The sequence below is a fragment of the Globicephala melas genome, chromosome 17 (genome assembly GCF_963455315.2).
Source record: "Globicephala melas chromosome 17, mGloMel1.2, whole genome shotgun sequence".
Lineage (NCBI taxonomy): Eukaryota > Metazoa > Chordata > Mammalia > Artiodactyla > Delphinidae > Globicephala > Globicephala melas.
In genome coordinates, this window is record NC_083330.1 from 48,318,702 (window position 1) to 48,344,022 (window position 25,321).

General features: G+C 35.6%; 1 protein-coding gene across 1 annotated transcript in view; it reads left to right on the forward strand.

The window, feature by feature from the left end:
* ZFPM2 (zinc finger protein, FOG family member 2) overlaps positions 1-25,321 on the forward strand; it is a 462,647-nt gene that overhangs the window by 122,757 nt on the left and 314,569 nt on the right. Inside the window, exon 3 of the mRNA XM_030863080.3 lies at positions 3,149-3,250. Within this exon, the coding sequence (XP_030718940.2) occupies positions 3,149-3,250 (102 nt within the window). The remainder of the gene's footprint in view (positions 1-3,148; positions 3,251-25,321) is intronic.

A 25,321-nucleotide genomic window follows, 5' to 3' on the forward strand; every position in this document is an offset into this window, starting at 1 on the left:
ATACCTCTAATGCTTCTCCCTGTCTTCAATATGAAGGTAGAACTCCAAAAATAATTATAAGGTTCTCCATGGTCAATGTCATTTTATGCTTTTGGTCTCTGAATTTCCATATCTTATGTGATCTCATTTGGAATTATTCATGGACAATCCTGATTGTTTTATCAGTGGTTACCTCTCTTATGCATGTGGCCTGTCTCCTTAACTAGATGATATGGTCCTTAAGAGAAAGTATTTTTTTCTTTTTCATATATTTCATTGTATCTTCAAAACTATGCCTTGTAAGTGTTAATTATTGATTGAATTGTGCATGGCACAGTGTATTTCCAGCAAATTAAAATGTAATAGTAAAAGTCAGGAAGATTTACTTCTCTGTGCGAACATAGGATGATACAATTAATACCTGAATGTGAAACTTAACTTCTCCAAGTAGTTCTGGCCAGAATTTTACTCTCTGTTCTCTGGGCCCTTGGATATGTGATTTTTTTAACAGCATAGTCTCATGCTTGCTTGTTTATGCATTGCTCCGCGACTAATATTCAACTGTTTCAGGTGTGCGTGGTTCTCTCTTCAACTGGTGGGGTAGAGAGGGGAAGCAAGAAAGGATGTTTTGGAAAGAATGCTAACTGACAGGAGACTCAAATTTAATTCCTAACCTTGTACAAACTGCTGATTTTGGTGGTCTCTATGGTGCCTCTCCATGCTCCCTCATATGCCTACTGTTTTGCTTGTTAGGGAAAGGAGATCTGCCTAAAGCAGTCTGTAACCCCTGGAATGACTGGGAGGCATTTATTGCTGGAGCATGAGAAGGCTTGGGGGAGATGCCTTATGTAGAAATAAATGCTGTTAACTATAAGACCAGAGATAGGTTACTGACCCTATCGGTGCATCAATTTCCTGGTCAGTAAATTTTGTCTCATTTGGGTTAGATGGTCTCCCGCATCCTCTCTGATGCTCACATCCCTATGTTTCAAGACTCACAAGACACAAGAAAAGTGCTTGGAAGGCATGGATGTTGTTTAAAAATTATAGGTCACATGCTGTACTCTTTTTTTTCTACTCTCTTTCCTTTGTAAACTCCCCATGCATTTTCCTTTGTAAACTCCCCTGCATTCGTGCCTAGAGTTAAACCTTCATTCGGTCTGTGGAAATGCAAGCAAAACGTCACTCATCTATGTGGTAGATTCTAGTGTGGATTCTAGTCCCCATGAAAAATAAAGTGTTGGTAAAGTCAGTATATGTTACTCTAAAAGGGTCAGACATCCCTGGTAGCACTCAAGAAGGTTAGATGGTACACTGATATTGTATTAAGTAACATTGACTCAGTTGCTGAGAAAGTTTTCAAGTTTCTGATATTCTTTCAATATACTGCAAGGCCATGGAGCCCACTCGTGTGTGCAGGCTAAGAACTAGCCCTATCTGTATCTGAAAAGTGAGAGATCTCTTAACCCTGATCTCCGAAGATAACTGGTTCATGCGTCTGTGTTCTATGTGACCTACAAAAAAGGAGCACAGAAGATTCAAACTCTTATCTTATTACTGAGCCTTTGTACCTTTCTTACGGTTCTTGGACCTTGTCTTGCATTCTCGTTATTTGTGAACTCTCTTTAATGAGTTTTATACTACTTTCAAAAAGGTATTTTTCCATATATATGCTACTATACCTACTACAGTCCCTTAAACCTGGTAAATGCTTAATAAACATTTTCTGGAGAGAATTTCATTGCTGTTCATTTTGATAATCCAGAAAGGAAGAGATAACTCAATTTTCAAAGAGCCTCCAATTCCAGACATGGGGTTCGGTGCTGTGGGGTATGTGTAGGAGCCAGTACTCCTCCGTGAAGGAAACTAAGTTCAACAGAGCTGTCACTGGGTTTCTACATTATCTCTCTTTACTTTTATTCCACTTTTTAAAGTGATTCGTTTTGTGAAGCTATATATAGAAATGAATATAAAATTTATGAAGTTTAAACTTCAGAACTCATATCAACATCACACGAATGTCATTGTAGTAATTGTTTCCTGAAAATTTTGTATTTTCTAGGTTACTTTGAAAGATTTTAAGAATTCAATGTATTTTTTGTATAATAATATAAAGATTTAAGTACTATTAGAGATTTAACAACTATGTGGAAAATAGTTATTAAATACTTCAGAGGGCAAGCGATTTAACTTTAAAAATTTAGCATTATTAGATTAAAGGTTTAGTTGCCCTGTTTTTAGTATACATTCTTTTCATTTCTGTCATCACATTTTCTTGTCATTCTGTTTTCTGATTTCTGTTATCCTTTATAAATAGGAATGATTAATATATTTGTGTGCACTGTATTAAAGTCAATTACTTTCGTTTAAAAAGCAGCAGTACCTTGTTACATTATCACTTAAAACGAAGGTACCTACAAATTAGACTCTTAACTTTTAAAATGTGATTGCATGTTAAGATGTTTCTCCTTCTTTGCCATAAATATACTTTTGCTCAAAATATATTACATTGTTTTTCTTTTCTTATGTGAAAATGAAGGCATGATTTTGTGAAACTAGCTATGCTTCTTCAAGAACAAGTATAGGTTTACAGCTTCTTGCATTGTGAAGACTTGTGTCACTGGCTCATCTTATATGACAGTAATTCAGTTATGACCTTTTTATACCCATTTTAAAAATAAATACAAACAAGTTTTAGCACACTTAATGCTGGGGAAAAAGAAAATCCTCTTCAAAATAACCTAAATTCAACCCAAACATAAGTATGTCTTTTCCTATGGTATTTCTTTTCTGCTGCATATTGCCTTTATAAAAATGTAATTTGAAAATAAGCATGTTACAGTTTTCTGTATTGAAAGCACTACAATAATTACATACTGCTTTTTATTTTCTTCTTCTGTTAATATTAATAATTCCAAATGAAAAATTTTATGGAGATGTTTTTAATGTTTATAGCAGTTTATTTATTTATGAAAATGTTGATTTTCTTTATTATAAAGCCACAGTAGTTATCAAAATGATTAATCGTAGACCTATGTCAATATAATGACAATATTTGTAACAAATATGTAATTACACATATGCTACGGACATCCCTCTAGGAGGATTTGAATTTCAAATAGAGGGCTTTAATCATGTCCCTTCCTCTTTGCGTGTTGGTGTTTTCTAGGTGATGATGAAGGAGTCCAGGAGACAGCAGAATCAGATGGGGACACACAGTCAGAGAAACCGGGGCAACCTGGAGTTGAGATAGACGACTGGGATGGACCAGGTAGGACAAAAAATTTAAAATTCAATCATCTGTTGCTACTATGAGGAATTCACTTTTTTTTTCTTAAATTTTAATTGAATTATAAAACTCTTACACTCTCACTTTTGATTTAAAAAAAATATTTGTGTGTATGTTGGTTACATGGTAGGCTGAATAAATATCATTATTTAAAGAGGATTTTTATCTTTGATAAATAAACTATAAAAACCAAAGTGTTATCACTGCTTGAAGTTTTTCATCTTTGTTTTCTTTCATACTCATGTAGGAATTTAGTTAATTCTACTTGGTTTTTCTTTGAACAGAGATCTTTGTGCTGTATCCACATTCAAATTAGGCATACTTTTAAAGCTTCAAACAAGTAACAATACTCCAAAGAAATACTTTTAGTATAGTCATGTTGTAAGTCATAGATTGAATCCCAGTATGTGTTTAGAAGTTTAGAAAATATTAACAGATGCCCCACTTTGATTCAAGGTTTCAGTAATATTTTTACTTTTATGAATGAAAATTAAATTTGATTTTAAAGTTCATTGATATTTAATCATTTCAAGAAAAACAAAAACTGTTAAAATACTCCAGAAGACCAACACAATTTTATATAAGTATGTACAGTTCATAAGAACTCTGTGGCTAAAAACCTTTATATTTGGTGCCAACTAATTTACAATTGATGGTATATTTATAAATGGAGACTGTTATGTCATAGGGCTTAAGGATATAAGCGAGTTTTGAAATAGTTTTAGCCATGATTTCCAAAGCAGTAACATTTTTCATTAAGAAAGATCCCTATATTTCAATCACATTTTCACCCTTGCATGACTTTGCAAATTGCTCTCTGCTGTGCGTGAAGAAGAGAGGAACTCCAGTGGTAATTTTCTGAAACCAGCAGCTGGAAAATATAACGCAAATAAAAATGAAGATACAGTATATCTGATTATTATGATGTCATTTCTAATGTTATTCGTGATACACACAGATGTTTGTATTCTGTATACTATAGCATAATGTTACACAAGATTTGGGATCAAAACATATTATAATTAAAATACCATATACCACATTTTAAGAGTTTGAAAGAAAATGTGGACATCTGGCATTTTCACCTTATTGCATAATGTTTCTGTCTTAATGAAGGGAAGAATTCTCTTGATTAAAAAAATAAGAAAAAAACTTTGGAAAAATTTATTTTTTCTTGGGGATTACATTTAACTTAAAAAAGTGGGTGAACTTTATGTTGTATGGTTCTTTATTCATAGAATTAAGTACGTATATGCTGTGTAGAAGAGTTTTTACATTTAAATTAGATTAGATGGCCTTTTGATATGCCTACTTGCAAAGGGTACATTCTGGATTCACTCAGAGGGGCAAACTTGGAGGCGGCTGGTTTTCCTCTTTGCTCAAACCTGGGACCCACAGTGCTCCCAGCGACTTGTGAGTAAGTAAGCAAATTCAGGGGGTGGTGAATTACTAAACACATACTGCATACCCAGTGCTTCCTTTCTCAGGAAGCTTTTCCAGAAATAAAGTTATGTGTTAGCTAAAAGAGAGCGAGAGAGAGAAATAGCGAGAGCGAGAGGGAGAGCGAGAGCGAGAGAGAGAGAGAGAGCGAGAGAGAGGGGGAGAGAGAGAGAGAGAGAGAGAGAGAGGAATAAGGATAAAGCACGATGCTGTCCATTCAGGATAAGATTTTTCACTTTTGAGTTAAATTTACTTAACGTATCTGATTTAATAAACATTTTATTCAATTGATATCAGTGAAAACATATATACTCTTTCTGTGGCACAAATGAATGTATAAAAACTTTAAAGGAAAAAATGTATGCCTATAAGCAGGTATGCCTGGAGGAAATTCATCCTTTGTATATTGTAAAATCGATAACACATTTTTTCCCTACAGGTGTTTTGCAAAATAAAGGGGGATTTATTATTTTGACATCCCCTGATTAATGAAGTTGATTCATAACAAAAGACTACCTGTTGGATATTTATCTTTTAAGGTAGAATATTCATTGCTTTCCTTCAGTCAGAGAAAGTATACAGGATGTTTTTGAACTTTTGCTATTGCATGAATAGTGATTATATCAATATTTTTACCCAAATTTTTGTTATTCAAAAAAAGTATTGGTATTTTACAACTGTATTAAGAAGAGGAAATTTCCCAGGTTTTAGTGACAGTTTCCAAACATCTTAGAAAATGAACTCTGGATTCTAAAGTTTTAGGTTCGAATTCTGGATTTGCTGCTTACTTGCTGGATGAATTTTTGCAAGTTGCTTAATCTCTCTGTGCTGTTATTCTCATTTGTAAAATCTGGAAAGTAATATTAACGCCTCTTAGGGCTTTTGTGAGAATTAAATCTTGAACATAAAATGCTAATGACCATTATTATGGCTTTGAAATTGTTGCGACTTGAAGCAGAACTTTTAAAAATTCTTTTCTGCATTTTTTAAAGCACAGTAGTACATCTGTTACAACAAGGGTAAACTTTTATAATACCAAGCATCTAGTTTTTTTTTTTGCGGTACGTGGGCCTCTCACTGTTGTGGCCTCTCCCGTTGCGGAGCACAGGCTCCGGACGCGCAGGCTCAGCGGCCATGGCTCACGGGCCCAGCCGCTCCACAGCATGTGGGATCTTCCCGGACCGGGGCACGAACCCGTGTCCCCTGCATCGGCGGGCGGACTCTCAACCACTGCGCCACCAGGGAAGCCCAAGCATCTAGTTTTGAATTTAGCCACAAATTATTGCTTAAGACATGAGGCAATGAGCCAGGTGTAATTTCAAGGTCTCCTAACTTTAAGGTCCTCCCACCCCGTCCTGATAGTCACCCTAAGATAGAGAGTTGTCTCTAAACATAGAACAGAATCAAAGGACAAGGAAATTATCTAAAGAATTTGAGGCATAGAACTAACATCATTTAAGATAGATCAGGATTTATCTTATTTTTAAAGTTTGATTGGAGACGACTCCACAACTTTTCTTGATAGCTCAGTTCGGTAATGAATCAACTCCTCTGTGAAGTGTTCTATTTTTATCAAATGCAGATTCCCCAGAGCAATTTTTTTTCCTTATTTGTTATACATTTAAAAGTCACATTTAATAATTGCTCGTACCTTTGTTAACTCTTATGATTAGGTGGAACCTAAACAATCTTTAGGAAAATTGTCTTAACATTTGCAAACATGTCTAATGATGAAATTCTTTAATGTTTAAATATTTGTGACTCTTATTTGAATAATCTTCAATTTCTTATGAGTCTTTCACCATTTGAGTGGAGTGCTAGACTCACAGTAAGCTAGTAAAGTTCAGGCCAGTGTAAAAGTCATTACCTCATTATTTCAGTATTTCACATATCTATTTTCAAGTCTGATTCTTCTTTCTTGCTCTTAAGAAAATTACCTTGACATTACTTTGCTTGGAATCTAATTCATATGATACTTGTTATCCACTGTTCTTCCGTATTTGCCTGTACCTCACTTATATCATTTCTGTCTTCTTTTTAAGTAAATGCTTTTTCTTTTATCACCCTCCGGTAATTCAGTTTGCCAATATTCTCATACATTTAACTATTTAAGAAATAGTCATTGTACACTAATAACTGTGAAAAGTGCTAGGGAGAAGTCCAAAGATATACTACAATGTTGGCCATAGTCTCTCTTTTTTTATTGAAGTATAGTTGATTTACAATGTTGTGTTAATTTCTGCTGTGCAGCAAAGTGATTCTATTCTCTCTCTCTCTCTCTCTCTCTCTCTCTCTCTATGTATATATATATACACACACACATTCTTTTTTCATATTCTTGTCCATTCTGGTTTATCACAGGATATTGAATATAGTTCCATGTACTATACAGTAGGACCTTGTTGTTTATCCATTCAATATATAATAGTTTGCATCTGCTAACTGCAACCTCCCATTTCATCCCTCTCCCTTCCCACCTCCCCCTTGGCAACCATAAGTCTGTTCTTTATGTCTGTGAGTCTGTTTCTCTTTTATAGATAAGTTCATTTGTGTCACATTTTACATTCCACATATAAGTGATATCATATGGTATCTGTCTTCCTCTTTCTGCCTTACTTCACTTAGTATGATAATCTCTAGTTCCATCCATGTTGCTGCAGATGGCATTTTTTCGTTCTTTTGGGGGGCTGAGTAGTATTCCATTGTGTATATGTACCATGTCTTCTTTATCCATTCATCTGTTGATGGACATTTAGGTTGTTTCCATGTCTTGGCTATTATAAATAGTGCTGCTGTGAACATAGGGGTGCATGTATCTTTTTAAATTATAGTTTTGTCTAGGAGTGGGATTGCCAGATCATTTGGCAACCCTATTTTTAGTTTCTTGTGGAAACTCCATACTGTTTTCCACAGTGGCTGCACCAACTTACATTCCCACCAACAATGCAGGAGGGTTCTCTTTTCTACACACCCTCTCCAGCATTTGTTATTTGTAGACATTTTAATGATGGCCAATCTGACTGCTGTCCACACTGTCTCTTTTTGATACCATTTCTCTCCTTTAACCTTCTTTAATTATTCATGTAGTGTAGTTAGGTAGGATGCAATAATTAAACATGTCAACCTAGAAAGTAGAGAATTGGTCTAGACTACAGAAGAAAATGCACAAATTTTAGAGCCATGCTTACACTTACGGCCTTGTGGCCTTGGGCATATTAAACAGCCAGGACCTCAGTTTCCTTATCTTCAAAATGGGAAGAATAATAAGTACTTTGAAACATGGTTATGAGGATGAAACTTGAAAGAGATGATATATATGATACCTAGCACAGAGCCTGGGCGAGTGTGGGATTTACTAGATGTTAATGGCCTCCCTTTACCCTAGGACCTCTCACATTGGCCAACAATTGGAATGTGTCCTTATTCTGAAAACAATGCTTACATCTCTGTCTCCCTCCTTTAAGAAAATCTTTAGAACCTCAGTCCATCGCCAAATTCTGGAGTGCTGACTTGTGTATTTATTTAGAAGGAGACTTAGGGAAGAGAATACTGTTAAATCATTATAAATTCGTCATCCACCACTATGAAATGAGTACCTTAAAAGTCACATCTCATAAACATCAACTCTAGGAATGCCAACTCTCTGGCTTATGTTATTAAAAACACGTTACTTCTTTTTGCACATGGGAATAATGAATAATTTGTTTTCCCTGGTCTAATATTGAATGAATCTACCAACAGCCTTATAGCAGCTTTAATTGACATTTCTAGGAGCTCTACTAAAGGAACATATCATGTTACTCAAATTGTGCTATATGTAGCCCCCAATAATGTATATTAATACAAATATACACAGATTTAAAATTTTGAGCAAGCAGTCATTTAGATTCTTTGACATGAACTTTTCCAGATAATCATGTACTTTTATTTAAATAGATTTTGGTATTTATATGTGAAGCATTTGGGCCATTTCAGTAAAAATGAAGTAGAAAATCAGACCTTGTATCGATGATTTGAGGAATTAATAGAATGAAATTAAGAATAATTTTTGTGTTATACACCATGGAACAGCACACCTTCCTCCTAGGTTGATACATGGAAATCTGATTTACCATCAGAGGTAAATTATTTTGAGGTAATGGGTAGAGAAGACCAACAATACTTCTGTTTATGTATTGGCCCTGCCACTTATCAGTTGTGTGACTTTGGGTAAGTTACTCACTCTCCAAGGACTCAGTTTCCTTATTTATAAAATGGGGCTAATTATAATAACTACCTCATTCGTGAGATTTTTTATGTGAAACATGGAGATCAAAACTTCATAAGTGCTCAATAAATGGCTCTTAATATTACTTTTAGTAGCATTTTGGCCATTGTGCCTTAGAAGCCATTATAATGCCTTACAGATGATAAGCCCACATTTGTATAGTGAATGAACTTTGTAAAATGATTTCGCTATGTAGAAATCATCACAGGGCTACATTAACTATGTTCTATTCAACTGGATTTAAAACATAATTCAGTAAAAGAAATTTTAATGTAAATAAATTTTCAAGAATAAATGTCTAGCATAAAATCAGATGTGTGTACTTGTTGCATCTGGACTCAAAGTGTTTCAAGAAATCTGTAAAGAAGTCACGTCATTCAGGTGCTGTTCAGCGTTGTGGATCCACGCAGATGATCAGGCTTGTTCTGCTCTGTGCCTGAAATTAAACTGAGAAGATGGGGAGTGTTTTATAGAAAGTGGAATGGCAGCTGGGAGACCACTGTGAGAGAGAAGCACACACTAATGATACAGGGGTTTTTTCCCTTTACTAGTCCAAAGAAGGGCTTGGAGATTACAGTTCTGATTTCGTTTCCTTTTTGATTGGGAAAATGTGGTAGATATAAGATCTGGGAAATGCCATTTGAAGTAAATTAACAGAAACCTATGAAACATAGTTAACCATAGATATAGTCTGACAGTAAGAAGAATATTGTGAGAAGCAGAGGAAATCGTAGAATGACTGTGTATTACTCTGACAGTGAATTGGTATTATCTCTGCTATCAGATAATGCAGTTATCATTAATTTTCACATTTGCATTTCAATCTTTGGAAGGAAATGACTCTTGCCGGATGAAGATAAGAGCTCTGTACCACTATAATGAACCATCATTTTATCCCAACGCTTTTTGTCCATATGAAAATGAGGCGGGGAGGAGAGTGTGTGTGTGTGTGTGTGTGTGTGTGTGTGTGTGTGTGTGTATGTGGGGGGGTTCAGAAAAACATTATAACAAAGTGTCAAAAATTGCTACAGACTTTTGAGCCCCTTCTAAAACAAGAGGGGGTCAAAATAAATCTTCTGTACTGTAGTTAAGTGGATATCGGATTAAAAGATGAAAGCCTTACTCTTTGTAGAACAGGATGCCACATAAACACACGTAAAAAATAGTTCTCTTTATCTTATTCCTTTACTCCAGTTTGCACTCTGATATAGAATTAGGGCACACATAAACCTAACCCAAAAAAAGAGGTAGGTTGAAGGCAAAGGACTTACGATTATTGTGTGGAAATAGATGTCTTTGAGTTATAAGAACTGTGTAAAATATACAAATTTATTATTATTATTATTTCTTCAGTTGTACAAGAATGGGAATTAAGGATATTTAGATAATGGCTTGTAGAAGTTGCAAATACCTAATTTGTTTGCACAAGTTTAACTGATAAATTCAAGCTAAAGGATAATGAATTGAGATTAAATTTTTTTTTTTTTTTTTTGGACCTTGCTTTGCAGTGACCTTTTCCTCAAACAGATTGCTGGAAAATAAAATACAATGTCAAGTTTTATAAATACATCATGATCCCAGAAAAATATATGACAGCACATACTTTCCTATCCTACATGCTGCTCCCATGGCAAAATTCATTAATTAACCTTTTACAGTAGAAGCTCCCTTAATTAAACTAAAATTTGCACCCTTTCTCTGAAAATTACTGATTGAGGCTGTTGTGAGTTAAGTCGGGTCCCCTCACAACTCATATGCTGAAGTCTTAAATTTCAGTACCTCGGAATGTGATGTTGTTTGGAAATAGGGTCATTGCAGATGTAACTAGTTAAGATGAGGTCATACTCATTAGGGTGGGCCCTTCATCCAGCATGACTGGTACCCTCATAAGAAGGGGAAATTTGGAGACAGACCACATACATAGGGAGAACATACTGTGAAGATGAAGGAAGAGATTGAGATGATGCTCCTAGAAGTCAAGGAAGGCCAAAGATTACTGGGAAACCACCAGAAGCTAGGTAAGAGGTATGGAACAGATTGTCTCAGAAATCCTTCCCTTGAATCCTTCTGATTCCCGGAAGGAATCAATCCTGCTGAACGTGATCTTGGACTTGCAGACCCCAGAATTGTGAGACAATACATTTCTGTTATCTAAGCCACCCAGTTTATGGTACTTTGGTACAGCAGTCCTAGAAAACCAATACAGAGGCCAGGAGCTAGAAAGGAATCATGTGGGCAGTCCCTTATATGCTTTCCAACTATATATCCTACTGTAATTTTTAGTTGATTTTAAATATTGTCTAAACCACTCAAATATATTTGCAAAAAAAAAATACATTGTTTCTAGGGCAACAATATCGAAACCTTCCAAAGACTGGATGAAGAGCAATAACTAAAAAATGTAGGTATGGACAAAATAACTGCAGCAAATCAGGGAGAAAATCATAAACATATTGAAAGAATCTGCCCTTAGATGGCTTTGCAAGTGCTTTTACATCCTCACTCTAATGAAACAAACTAGAAATTGTAGATGAAGCATTTGAATGTTGTTTATGAAATTGGAGGACCAACAGTGGGCTCATTGGCCAATAAAAGGTCTAGGCCCTACATCAAATGTTTAATTATTAAATGTGCTTTTGTATAGGATAAGTTAAAATATAATGCTTCTATTATTATTTTAAAAATCATTCCATGGTTTGGCTATTTTGATTAACTGCTCACCCCACTTTTGTCCAATAATAGGACTTCTACTGTGCTCTTTCCTCCTGAGCCATAATTCAGCTTGGAATTCTTCTCAACAGGACACTTCCGGAAGACACTTGTCAGTAGGATATAAGAAAAACCCTTGCTATCCCCTTTGTAACCTCTTTTATAAGGAAGTATGCATTAGATACTTATTTTGGTGCAAGAATTTTTGGCATTCGTTGACTCAGCATTCTACCTGGAAAAGATACCTAAATATATGCCTGATCTGAGATGTTGAAAGAAAGAAAACCTAAACCATGTAATTATTTGCTTCTCTTTTGTCTGATTCAGAAAGGGACTTAATGGGGTTCAGAAGGATAAGTCAAGACCAACACAATGACATACGCTAGAAGTAGAAGTAGTTTAAAACTATGGAAAATAAAAGCAGGTACGTAGAGACATGTACACTTGCTATTAATGGGCCACAAATTTGGAACTAGATTACTAGATTATTTAAAGGGTAATATTGATTGGGTACACAAGGTAAAATACATTTCTTGTAAGTTGGTAGTTGAATCTAGATCCTTGAAGAAATTCAGATTCAATACTGTAGGCAACAGTACTGTACATACATTGCTGGGTGCTTTCTATTGCATCATGTCAGTAAGCACATACAAGGCCTCTGCCTCACTTGTGATTTTACAAAGTATCAGGTGGTTCAGGTGTTTTCACTTGATCCATCCGTTATAAAGTTTCCCATCAACTTTTCACCTAATGGTTATTGCCAGGATCCATTACATCATTAGGGCTTGCAAAATGGTGACTTTTGCATTTTATCATTCCTTCTGTATTATTAACTGATATTATTATCTTCTGAAAATCTTTCCCTCATCTACTATTTAGTTACCCCTGAATACTGTTCATAAAGGAAAAGGTGGACACATGCTTGATTTTTTCTCATTACATACCAATTTTCAGTATAGGAAAGAATAGAAAGAGTGAAATAAGGCTGGTAAAATAAGCTGGTAAATATTGTCATTGCATTTAAATTCAAGATCTGTGTGAAGACGTGTTATGCATATAAGCCGCATACTCAGAATTGCATTAAAAATAAACTACTCTGACTACAATATGAAGAATGGGTAGAAGAAGGACAATAGAAATACAGTAGTAGTCTCATCAAGAGGTGAAAGAGGGTTATGGGAAGCACCGGATGTATTTGAGGTTGTCATTGTGTGTGGCTTGTTCAACGTGTTTTGTTGCCATTCACTGAGGTAAGGAGAATTGAAGGAAAGACGTGTTTTGGGAGAAAGATGAATTGGATTTTTAGTATGTTATTTGCAATTTTTGTGAGACATCCAAGTGGATCTGTTGAGTGGAACATTGGTAATATAGGCTGGGAGTTTGGAGAAAAGCCTAGTATAGAGATGTAAATCGGAGAGTCATCAATGTATACATGGCAATGGAATTCATGGGAGTAGATGGGAATATATATATATACATACATATGAGGTCTTGGACATGAAGTTTGAAGAACTCCTGTCTCTAGCAGAAGGATAGAGGAAGAGGTGTCAAGAGTGTCTGATAAGGAGGGAACAGCCAAGATAGGGAGAACCAGGGGAATGTAATAGTTTTAAGGAGGAAAGAGTCATGCTTGGATTAAATGCTGCTGAGACGTCAAGACCGAGATTTAAAGACTTCCCTTGAATTCATTGCCACGTGGATATTAGTGATTTTAACTGGAACTATTTCAGTGGAGCTCTTGTAGCAGAGCTGCCAGACTGTGGTAGGTTGAAGTGCGAGCGAAAGACAAGCAAATGGAGTCAGCTATTGGAAACAACTCTTCTTGAGTGTTCTTGGTAAATAACTATAAACATACCTGCGTTTCTGTGAAACTGTTTATTGATAAAATTGTTCATTACCATTTTATTTCTACCTCAGAAACTTTCAAACTTTAGGGTTATGCCTCTAAAGAAATTTATGTCTCATATTAAGCCATTCTGAATCTGCTACCCATTAACTTTTATAAATTATTTCAAAGTTATTTTTGTTTCCTGTCCCTACCATATTTTCAAGCTTTACATAATACATTTTGCTCATTTCTTTTAAATTTTATTGTTTCAACTTTTATATCCCAGTAACTAGTTTACCAAATAGTTTGTGTGTGGATTTTTTTTTTGAGTTTTATTACTTTTAATGTAATGGAAATGCTAAATTTAATAATAATATATTACCTAAAAATTTACTATAAATTTGATGTGGGTTAGAAGTATGTTTTCCCTTCTTTCTGTATTCAAACTGATAACAGCTCTTCTGGTGCTATTGTTATTTCTGTTGTTGTTTTAACCTCAAGAGTACACTTAGACCTTGGGGACTGTTGTATCTTTGTCTTCATAATAAATTCCTACACTGTTTCTGAGACTGATACTTGGAGCCAGCAACTTATTCACTCATAAATATAATTTGCATATCCTTGCCAGATCTTGTACTTCTTCCCCTGCACCTTTGCAGACCCACATTGAATTAATTAATTTAATTAGTTCAAACACTTATTGAATAAGTGTTAAGAATAACTGTGTGCCAGACTCCAAGGATAAAGCGATGACTTGGACTCATACTACCTTCAAAAAGCTCGTAGTACAAAGAAGACAGACAAATGATGAGATAATTAAAATACATTGCTATGGATTCTGTTGCAGAGGCATGTACAGTGTGCAGTGGTAGCAAAGGGAGGTAGCAAAGGAGACAGACAAATGATGAGATAATTAAAATACATTACTACGGATTCTGTTGCAGAGGCATGTACAGTGTGCAGTGGTGGCAAAGGGGGAGGAAGGTCATCCACTACCAAGTGGGAGGGGTGGTGGGAAAATGGCTGAGGGATCAGCTTGCACAGAGGGAGAAGGGAAGGGTTGCTCTGATGGTGAGACATAATGCTGATGAGATAACATAAGCAATGATAATCTCTTCAGTGATCGCGAGGACAGAGTGATAAATACACACTGGACGCACTAAATTGTTAATGATACGTGGGAAATGTTTAGTTTTTTGCAAAATTATATATATTATATATTAAGTGTAGTAAACGTGTTGCCATTTTGCCTGTACAGAAGCTTTCACTTTCCTGTTAAACCTGCCCAACTGTGCCACCGTTACCTAGAAGGCACTATCCTTCTGTCACTCTTGGGCCTGAGGAATGGAGAGATTTTCTGAAAGATAACGGAAACTAAAGTACCCATGCTGAAGATGAGTTACATCTGTAAACTGTTAAAAACAACAATTAAAGAGTTGGGTAAAAGGTCCGCTAAGAAACAATAAAGAAACCTAATTGTAATTTTAGCCATTTCCTGGAAATTGAACAGCAAAGCAGGGTATCTAGTGGTGTTACTGGTCTTGCCTGGTGTTTGGAAGCAGGGCTAGCTCTTGGAGGTTCTTGGAGAGCTTGTGGGGAATAAGAAAGGAAGGCTCAAGGGGGAAAGTGTGAGCTTCTTGCTAACAGCAGAGTTCTACTTGGCAGGATTCCTGTGGGCCATATTTTAAGTGTCCTTGAAAGAAAATTGCAAAGTGCTGCGTGTTTTCAAAGAAAATTTATTGAATACATTGTCATATATAGGAAAGTAATGAAAATAACATATTTGATGTTAAACATAGTTTATATTTGGATAAATACACAGAGAATCACATATCTTATTTTGAGTTTTCATGGCAGAATCTCTTGATACTAACAAGAGTATAACATTCTTTTTAAGTGACGCCCTGAATAAAAACAGTGACAAGCCTTCCCAATTGAATGGAATTTTAACAAGTTCTTTGGTTTTTTTTCCTGTTAATTTTTTCATATGAATTAATCAAGGTTATTTCATCTTTGAGCATTGTATTAACAATGTAAAATAAAACGAAAAGAATAAATACATGAGTACGTTCTAATAAGGATGGAAACATGGCATTTTTTTACAGAATTAAGTAACCTATACACCAGACAAAGAATATAAAATGACTGAGATTGACAGCACTTATTTTAGTGTGTATTTTAAGTAAACAATGCATTATTTAAGTTTATGGTATTTAAAATTATATTTTCTATATAAAAGCAATGCAAGCTCACCAAAAGAAAAGAGAAACGAGTGGAAGACACTTTCTGCCATCAGAGTGTTTATTTCAGTTCCCTCTACCCATTTTTCTTTTCTTTAATTAATTAATTTATTTATTTTTTGGCTGTGTTGGGTCTTAGTTTCTGTGCGAGGGCTTTCTCTAGTTTCGGTGAGTGGGGGCCACTCTTCATCGCGGTGCGCGTGCCTCTCACTGTTGCGGCCTCTCTTGTTGCGGAGCACAGACTCCAGATGCGCAGGCTCAGTAGTTGTGGCTCACGGGCCTAGTTGCTCCGCGGCATGTGGGATCTTCTCAGACCAGGGCTCGAACCGTGTCCCCTGCATTGGCAGGCAGATTCTCAACCACTGTGCCACCAGGGAAGCCCCCATTTTTCTTTAAATTAGATGCTTTCCAAGAAAATTACTATCTTCCTCAGTAATTTTCATTACTCTGAAAATTGAATAAAAGGGGGACATTGGGTATATAAATAATAATTATCGTAATATGATTAATGCAATAGTTGTTAAATAGGCTGATAAATTATATAACATCTTAAAATATTATGCCTGCATTTCTAATACTATAGCTGGAAATAATGACATGTGAAAAGTGTTTTATTGTAAAAGAAGTCATTTGAGTAGCCTTTCTTAATTATGCAAATATAAGAGCCAAGATTTTTCAAACTGGATTTGGGAGCCTTTTGTCTCTTTGGGATGAATACTACCTGTCTTGGAGATCTCACAGCTCTGAGAGAGGGAAGGAAGATGGAGGGCTGATTTGCACATGCAGCCTGTGAGGCTTTCTGTGTGGCAGTCACGCGAACTCCACCACTTCCACCCCAAACTGTGGTTTATATTAGTCTGCTCAGGCTGCTGTAACAGAATACCACAGACTCAGTGGCTTAAACAACAGAAATTTATTTTCTCATAATTCTGGAGACTCGAAGCCCACGGTCAAGGTGCCCACAGGGCTGGTTTCTGGTGAGACCTCTCTTCCTGGCTTGTAGGTGGCCGCCTCCCTGCTGTGTCTGGACATGGTTTTTTCTCTGTTATGTGCACACTCCTGATGTCTCTTCCTATTCTTATATGGACACCAATCCTATTGGATTAGGGCTTTACCCTTATGTCCTCATTTAACCTTAATTACTTCTGTAAAGGTCCTGTCTCCAAATACGGTGGCATTAGGAGTTAGGGCTTCAACCTGTAAATCTTGGAAGAGACACAATTCAGGTTGTCAATGACAGGTTCGATTGGGGTGGCCTTAACCAAAATCTGCTGGCAGGGAAAGGACGTCTTGGAAAATAGAAGATTTGTGGAGGGCGAAGCCAGGACTCAACAGTAGGGCTTTAGGTTTTAAGAGAGAGGGCTCTTTTTCCCTACCCTTTGTTCCTAAATCTGGAACTCCTTGTGAGGCCAGCTAACATGGCCTCGGGTCCTGCTTTGGGGAAGGATGGCTGATCTGAGATGTGATGTGAATTAAGTGAACCGAACCCTAAAGACTAAGGGGGAACACCATGACAGATTGTATAAGACCTGAGCCCACTTGGGTGTTTCCTTAGCAAAGAAGGGGAATCCACAATCCTGTGTGGGACCTGTGCTTAATAGTGACACCAATGAATAGAGAGCAAAGCAGGGGCTTCAGTGGCCTAAATGATCTCTTGGAATTTGGAAGTATGGCTGGCTCTTGAGGAGTTCTTGGAGACTTTAGAAGGAATGAAGTAAAAAGATCTCAAGAGGGAGAGGCTTAACTTCTTGTTAATAAAAATTTTACCCCAAGCTGAAGAATGAGGACATATAAGTCATGGGAGAACATAAAGGAAGTCCAGAGAAAGAGGCATCTGTCTCTCCTCTGGGAGACCATTTAAGGCCTTTTTACTTTGTAAGCATGGAAGTATTTAACAGATGGAAGGAGAGAAGAGAGTAAAGACATTCCAACACTCCAGGCAGAGGGAATATAACACACCTGCATTAATATAGATGGTGAATTGTGGTTAGGAGTGAGATAGGGACTCACGTTAGACAACTAGGCAATATAGCCTGTTGCACGAGTTCAGGTCAGAAGGCAATAGAGATTTGGGTAATCAAAGTTGCCAGCATCATTAGTAAATACTGGTGTTCAAAATGGGTTTAAAGTGGTAAAGGAAGAAGGAAGGTTTTTCCCCCACTCCTAGAGTCCAAGCACAGGAAAGCAGTGACCTGGAAGTGGCACTGGAGATCAGGCCAGAAACAGCTTGGCTCCAGAGTCTCTGCTCTGAACCACAGACACACACACACACACACACACACACACACACACACACATACACACACACACACACACACACACACACACACACACACATTTTTTCTGAGCAATGTAAAAGCTAGAGTTTTCTTATGAACCTTTATCCTTATTCTGGAAGAAGAACACCCTTTATTGTGAAAAAAATATTTTAACTCTTTTAAGTTATTAAATTTAATGATTATCTTTATATTTTATATTAAATTTGAAAATAAATATGAGATTTTAAAAAGCACTGACCATATATAATACACCTTTTCTCCACAGTTTTGACATATCGATGTGTATTATGGGAAAAATTGATTTTTAAGAGTAAGATACTTTTGAAAAGCCCCAATTATTTATTCATTAAAAATCGTAATTACAATTATGTGGCAAAATTAATTTTCTATAAAATAGGTTTTTCTGTCTGGAATATGGAAGTGAATTATTTTACAAGCTCATATAACTTAAGGCTAACATTTCATGCCAATAACTCATGATTAGTATATAGTAGAATAATTTAGCACATTTTAAAATTAAAGAAGAGGTTGTTAGTTAACCCAGCTTTCTGGATTTTACTCATTGTTTTTAACTTTTAAAGTTAAACATAATACAATGAAAAATAAATAGTTATCAGATATTTTAATAAAGTAAAATGAAAATGGCATTATATGTAACTGTTAGAGAAATGCAGGGAATATTTCAATCATTATTTAAAAGTACATGAGATTAATAATACTTCTGGTTCCCTTTGGGCCTTATTAAGTATTATTTAATCTGTATAATTCAAGACATTTTATCCATTAGGCTCAGTCATTTTCAGAAATCCTAAAACATATGAGTAAAAGTACTGATAAAGGGAAAAATCAGTAACTCAGATAACCTAAAGCATTTATTTTTCAGAGTGTTATTCTCTTGAAATGATCAAAAGAATTCTGAAACCATTCAGAATCAATGTTGAGGACCTAAGACTCTGTTCTGGGCAACATTTTCCTCTCTCATGAACTTTTTAACTTTTCTCTTTCCCAGTCACATCTCTAGTACCTAATATTTACGGAGAGTTTACTCTGTGCTAATCACGGCTATAGGCATGGAGAGTATAAGAGCAGACAAATTCTCATTGTTTTCTCTCCAAACAAATCTAGGAATATTGTCTCCCTCTTGACCAGTGAGGAGACTGAGGCACAGAACATTAAGTAACTTGCCTGTGATCACAAAGCAAATAATCATGGAATTGAAATGAGACGGCTTGACCCCAGAGATTGTGCTCAGCACCACTACCTTCTCTCTGGTTTTCATACAATGAGCCCTTCTTGATTATGGTGCCTGTTATTTGTGATCCTATTTTGACACCCTGTCACCGAACTGGCGTTCTTTCTTCCTTCCCTAAAATACAAGCAAGGAAACTATGCTTTATTGTTCATTAAAGCCCTTTTTTAAGTTTAATTTTTCCTTTGATAAAATTTTTGTGAAATCTAAGGCTTCCTTTCTAGTGCACAACTTTTTGGTTACTGTGTTTAATTTATCATTTATTTGGCTTTGCCCTGGAGAACAGCATAACCCTAAGAGCTACCATTCATTGAGCATCGTGGCTCCAGTCACTGGGCCTTATTTTACAGTGGAGGAAATTAAGGCTTAGAAATTTAAATTTGAGGCATACCTTGGAGATATTGTGGGTTCTGTTCCAGACCTCCTCAGTGAAGCAAATATCACAATAAAGCAAGTCACACAAATTTTTGGTTTCCCAGTGCATTGAAAAGCTATGTTTACACGATACTGTGGTCTATTAAATATGCAATAGCGTTGTGTCTAAAAAACAATGTATATACTCTAATTAAAAAATACTTTATTGCTAAAAAATGTGAGCCATCATCTGAGCCTTCAGAGTCATGGTAACATCAAAGATCACTGGCCACAGATGACCATAACAAATATAATAATAATGAAAAGGTTTGAAATATTGCAAGGATTACCAAAATGTGACATAGAGACCCTAAGTGAGCAAATGCTGTTGGAAAAATGGTGCTGACCGACTTGATCAACACAGAGGTCATCACAAACCTTAAATTTGGAAAAAACGCAGTATCTGCAAAGCACGATAAGGCAAAGTGCAGTAAAACGAGGTATGTGTCTAATATAGCTGAGAAGTGACCCAGCCAGGATTCCCATTGAGAGTGGTGATCAGTGATGCTGGCAACACACCTCTGGAGGACATTTTCTTTTTCTAGGCACTACATGAAGTGATGTTGTTGGTTACTTCTGTTAATGCTCACAGCAATTCGACAGGTGATCCCTATTTCATAAGTGAAGATGTTAAGTCTTAGAGAAGTTAGGTAGTTTACCTAGTCCCACATTGCAAATAGGGGACGAGTAGCTTACCTAGTCTCAGTGTGATGGTAAGGTCAAGCTTGTAGGGGTAGTGAAGTAATGGAAGATACAACCTGAGATGAAAATCACTTTCAAATTCTGCTCCTCCACTTAACAGCTCAGTAAATTCGGACAAATTACGTCATCTTTCTGCCTGTCAACTTTCTCATCTGTAAAATGGGAGTACTGTATACAGCCAGCCCTCATTATCTTCAGGTTCCAGATCACTGAATTCAACCAACCATGGATGGGAAATACTCAGAAAAAAGTTCCAGAAAGTTCCAAGAAGCAGAACTTGAATTTGCCATGCCAGCAACTATTTACATAGAATTTTCACTATATTTACAACTATTTTCATAACATTTACATTGTATTCGGTGTTACAAGTAATCTAGAGATCATTTAAAGTATATGGGAGGATGTGTGAGGTTTACATGCAAATACTACACCATTTTATATAAGGGACTTGAGCTTCCAAAGATTTTGCTATTCGTGGTGGGAGGTCCTAGAGCCAATCCCCTGTGGATACTGAAGGATGACTATACCTGCTTCATAGGATTTTATGAGCATTACATCAGTGAAGTGCTGAGAAGAGTGTCTGGCCCAGAGTAAGTACTGTATAAATGATGTAAGCATGACATCATCCTCATCATCACCTTCATCATCCTCATCATCCTTATTTTATAGTCAGGGTTTTTTTCTTCCTCTCTTAAATCTTGCCTCAACCTTATTTCTTCTTCTCCGTTAGATTTCTTTAGCATTTGCATGGCCAGAGAAGTATCAAGTCCCTTTGTGTCTATTTTGTTCAGAAAACAAGGGTGTTTTATAGGATTCAACATCCTTGATTAGAATAAAACTTTCAGTTGAATATGAAGTGTTAGAGTATTTTAGGATTTTAAAAAAAAATAATTTAGGCACTTGTTCCTTATGCTCAGTCTCATTCCACAAAGGATTTGGGGTGACTTATGAAAAACATGAAATATAAAATGATAGTATAAATTATTAAAGTAGATGAAAGAAAACATAGACAGGAAAATAATAGAAGCAAGGATAATATAATTACATGGCTATAGCTAAACCATGGAGTCCAAGATAGTTGCTCAAAAGCCCCACTTCTCTCCTGGGCTCTTTCCTCTGTACTCTTCCTTTTGGTTTTCTGAGGGCCTTAGAGTGCCTTGCTATTTCTTTTCCTTTTCCCCTTTTCTTCTTGGGACTTACCTTCGCACACTTTCACAGACAAACTTACTGAATTGTTCTCGTGAGATCTCTATTCTCTATTGGATATGTCTCTTTCAGTTTTACCCAGAACTGCTCAGTTCACTTTCTGAAGAAGGCATAGAAAAGGGCAGAATGTTACCAAATCCTTCCTCCTGTGTTTTCACATAACCACAACATTAGCAACTTTTCATTGTGTACGCTTTTACAAAAATTTCTTTTTAGAAAATCAGATATATGCTTCTCATTATTTTAATAAAAACTCCACTGAGTAAATGAATTACATAGGATTGGAAAAAATAAAGTTTGCAGTGAATGGTGGATGACACACATATTCAATAAGGAGCTCTTAAAAACAGACCAAATGCTTAAGACGTGTTTGCGGTTTTCAATTTGTAAGAAAATGATTTCATTAGAGGGGAAGAAAGAGAGAGAAAAAGCCATCAGTGGGAATGTTGGAGAATGCAGGCTCCTGATGAGACCAGCAGAGAAGACAAACTAAGTATACAGATGCAGATTAGGCCTCAGAACATGAGGACATAAAAGGGATTTAATGGTGGGGTGGATTATAGAAATCCATGTAACAATGATAAATAATTATAGTTCCAGCCGAGATCAAAGTGGTGCTGATTGAACGCCCTCAAGCTGTTAACATGAAGTATCTTGAAGGGAAAAAAAACCCTGCCTCAGAGATTGGTCAGACTGGGCAAACAACTTTCAACTCTATTGAAAGCACCAGTTGTGGGAGAGGAAAAATGGAGGGAGCCTGTGAGGGAATTTCTTCCTTCGGAGCTCAGTGTAAAACTGACTTTTACAGCTATTTGTAATTGGGTTGAAATTGCTCAAAAAATATGTATGTGATTAACCCTTTCTTTTGGAGGCTGGAGAAAAGACTCATATTACAGATGTCAGTTCTATAATTGACTTACCATTCTTGATTCTTCCCTTTGAGGAAAATTTCACTTTGGCTACATATAACAGAGTGATGTTGACTGTAGGTAAGGTTACCTGAAAAAAGAGTCTTTGTAGAAGACACATTTATCTGCAGAAGGAGCAAAAATATCTTGACTATCACAGAGAAACAAATGAGACTACATTCATCTGTGGATTTGTTTGATTTTGTAATGCCCCCAAGACATTATAAAGTGTAGAATTATGAAACAGTTGAGATTAGTTATAAGATGAGACAGCCAATTAAATTAACCCTAATCACAAGTATTTTGGACTAATTTAATGTAGAACTCTATCTATATCTAATCTATCTATATCTATATGATAAAGGAAAGCATAGTTTTTATACCTTCCAGATGCATCTTTATTTACTTTTTAAAAAATGAAATGGTTTATTATTTTTAAGTAACTAAAAAAGCAAAGCCAGCAAGTATTAAAACTAGATTTACAGAAATTGTACTTCCATATTTTATATCCTTCTTTAACATATATAGTTGACATATATGGTTGACATATATTTGAACTACATAGTTGACATAAAGAGTTGAATTTTGTAGTTGAAAAGCCAACTATTTGCAAATGCCTTTTTTTTTTTTTTTTTTTTTTTGCAGATGCTTTTAATGGCACTCTGGATATTGTGTCTGTAATTCCACTTGGGGTGGATTAAAACAGACATTTCAGTAAGGCACATGGCATTTCTAATACAATGACGGTTTCAAGGTTTAGGATGTTTGGAACTGAGCTAGCTACCACATTTAAAATTTTGAAAACCTTTATGTTAGGAGATGAAATATTGATCAAAATATTTGATAATAAATATTTATGTATCAGTTAACAAGTTGGTAATCACTTCTTGAGGGAAAATTGGTTTTGGATAGACAAAATTTGAATTTTCTTAGTAGAATAATAAAATTTTCCTAAGTCAGGTACCTTTGCCTAAACATTTGGGTAAGGATATTTTAAGAATGAAGACTTTCTGCTGTATGTCTCGTTCTGCTGTAGGAAATAACCAATATTAAAGATAATGCCTCATTAAATCTGTGTGATAAATGGTCTAACTTTATGGCTTTTCTTAGGTAGAGGTTTTATGACATTACATTTAATTTTTAATATTTTAATATGAACGCATTTTCCTTGCCAAACTAATTTCTATTTTTATAGGGGTACAGATGTGTTCGCTGTAACATCTTTTCTCATCTGTGGAAAATATCATTTCTCCTCTGTAAAATATTATTTTAAAATCATATTCATGTGGTATTGGAGAAGATGATAAGAAATTATAGGATTAAACTCTTAATGAGTATATATTGAATATTCTCAAAACAGTTTAAAACAATAATAAAAATATAAATTAAGACGATTTCTACAAGCTACAGCTAATTATTAGTCAATTTTATGGTTTCCTACACATTTTTATGTTTAGGATGTCAGTAATGTTCTAAAGTTGGTCTTATATATGTAACAACTGAATAATTTGGTTATTTTATTTTCATTTCTTTTCATTGTGCCTTTCCATTTACATGAACACAAGCACTTTTTTTTATTATTATTTCTATAGTTTCTTCTATAGCACAGAAGGTTTATAAAGTACAGGAGGTGTTCATTAAATGCTCAAGTTACCCATAGTGAAATGTTGTTACTTCAGACTGTAACTTTAATTTTTTTGGTTGCTTAAAGTAATAATTTTACCCCAAATATAGTTACATACTTGAGTAAATGCCAAATGAAATAATTTTTTTAAAATTGCCTTGTTTTAAGGAACTTTTCTTTTTGGTCTAAGAGTACAGGAGACCACACGGCTATTGATGAGTTCAGCATCAAACAAAAATTTTGAAATTATAGTAGGATGGAAGAAGAAAAGCCTAGTGTTTTTATTCATGCAAAACTGGGTTTAAGTCCTGGCTCAATGTTTGATTAATTATTAGTTTAATGACCTCGGAAATTTTGCCTGCTAGCTCTGAATTTTAGTTTCTTCATGGAAATGATGCCTGTCTCATACATGTGCTGTGAGAATAAACCAAGATCGAGTGAAACTGTATTTCATCCCCGCCAGGCTGCAGGTATGAATAGATGGAGGACTGTCCTGGGAACTGTCCAACACCTCTTACCGTTATACACAGATGATAGCAGAGTTTGGGTGGTGAACTCTGACTTTGGGCCTGGCAACTTCTAAATATATTTCTCATCTCTAATACAAGGCCTTTTACCAAAGTGAAAGCATCTTGGAAAGAGAGTGATTTTTGCTGTTACTTTATACCTCTGATCCTCAGTTTTCCCACAAGCAAATGGGGGTAATAATAACTGCTGCTTAAAGTGTGTCCTGAATAAAAGGACACACAATGTACGCATGCCTTGCACTCAGAAGTACTCAGTTATCGACAGTTGTTGTTTTTATTGTTATCTCAGTCAAAGACTACTGGTAGTAACTGGCTTTTTAAAAATGTTAAGCCCAGTGGGTTTGTAAATATTTATTGAATTTCTGTATCTAATGGGAATTCTGCTGAGCTGTGAGAATGGATGTGGTCAACAAGAGAGAAACAATTGCTGGCCTCATGGAGCTTGCATTGTACTCTGTTTTGTTTAAAATCCTTTTAATCCTGTATTTGTTTAAAATCCTTTTAATCAACATTAAATTATCAAAACATTTTTCAGTGTTTATTTTAATGGTGATAAAAGTAAGACACCTAGTCTTTGAAAGACTATGTGGTTTCATGGAAGGAAAGAAATCATTTGGCAAACATCTTCTCAACCCCACTGTTTTAAACTTTTCTCACCTT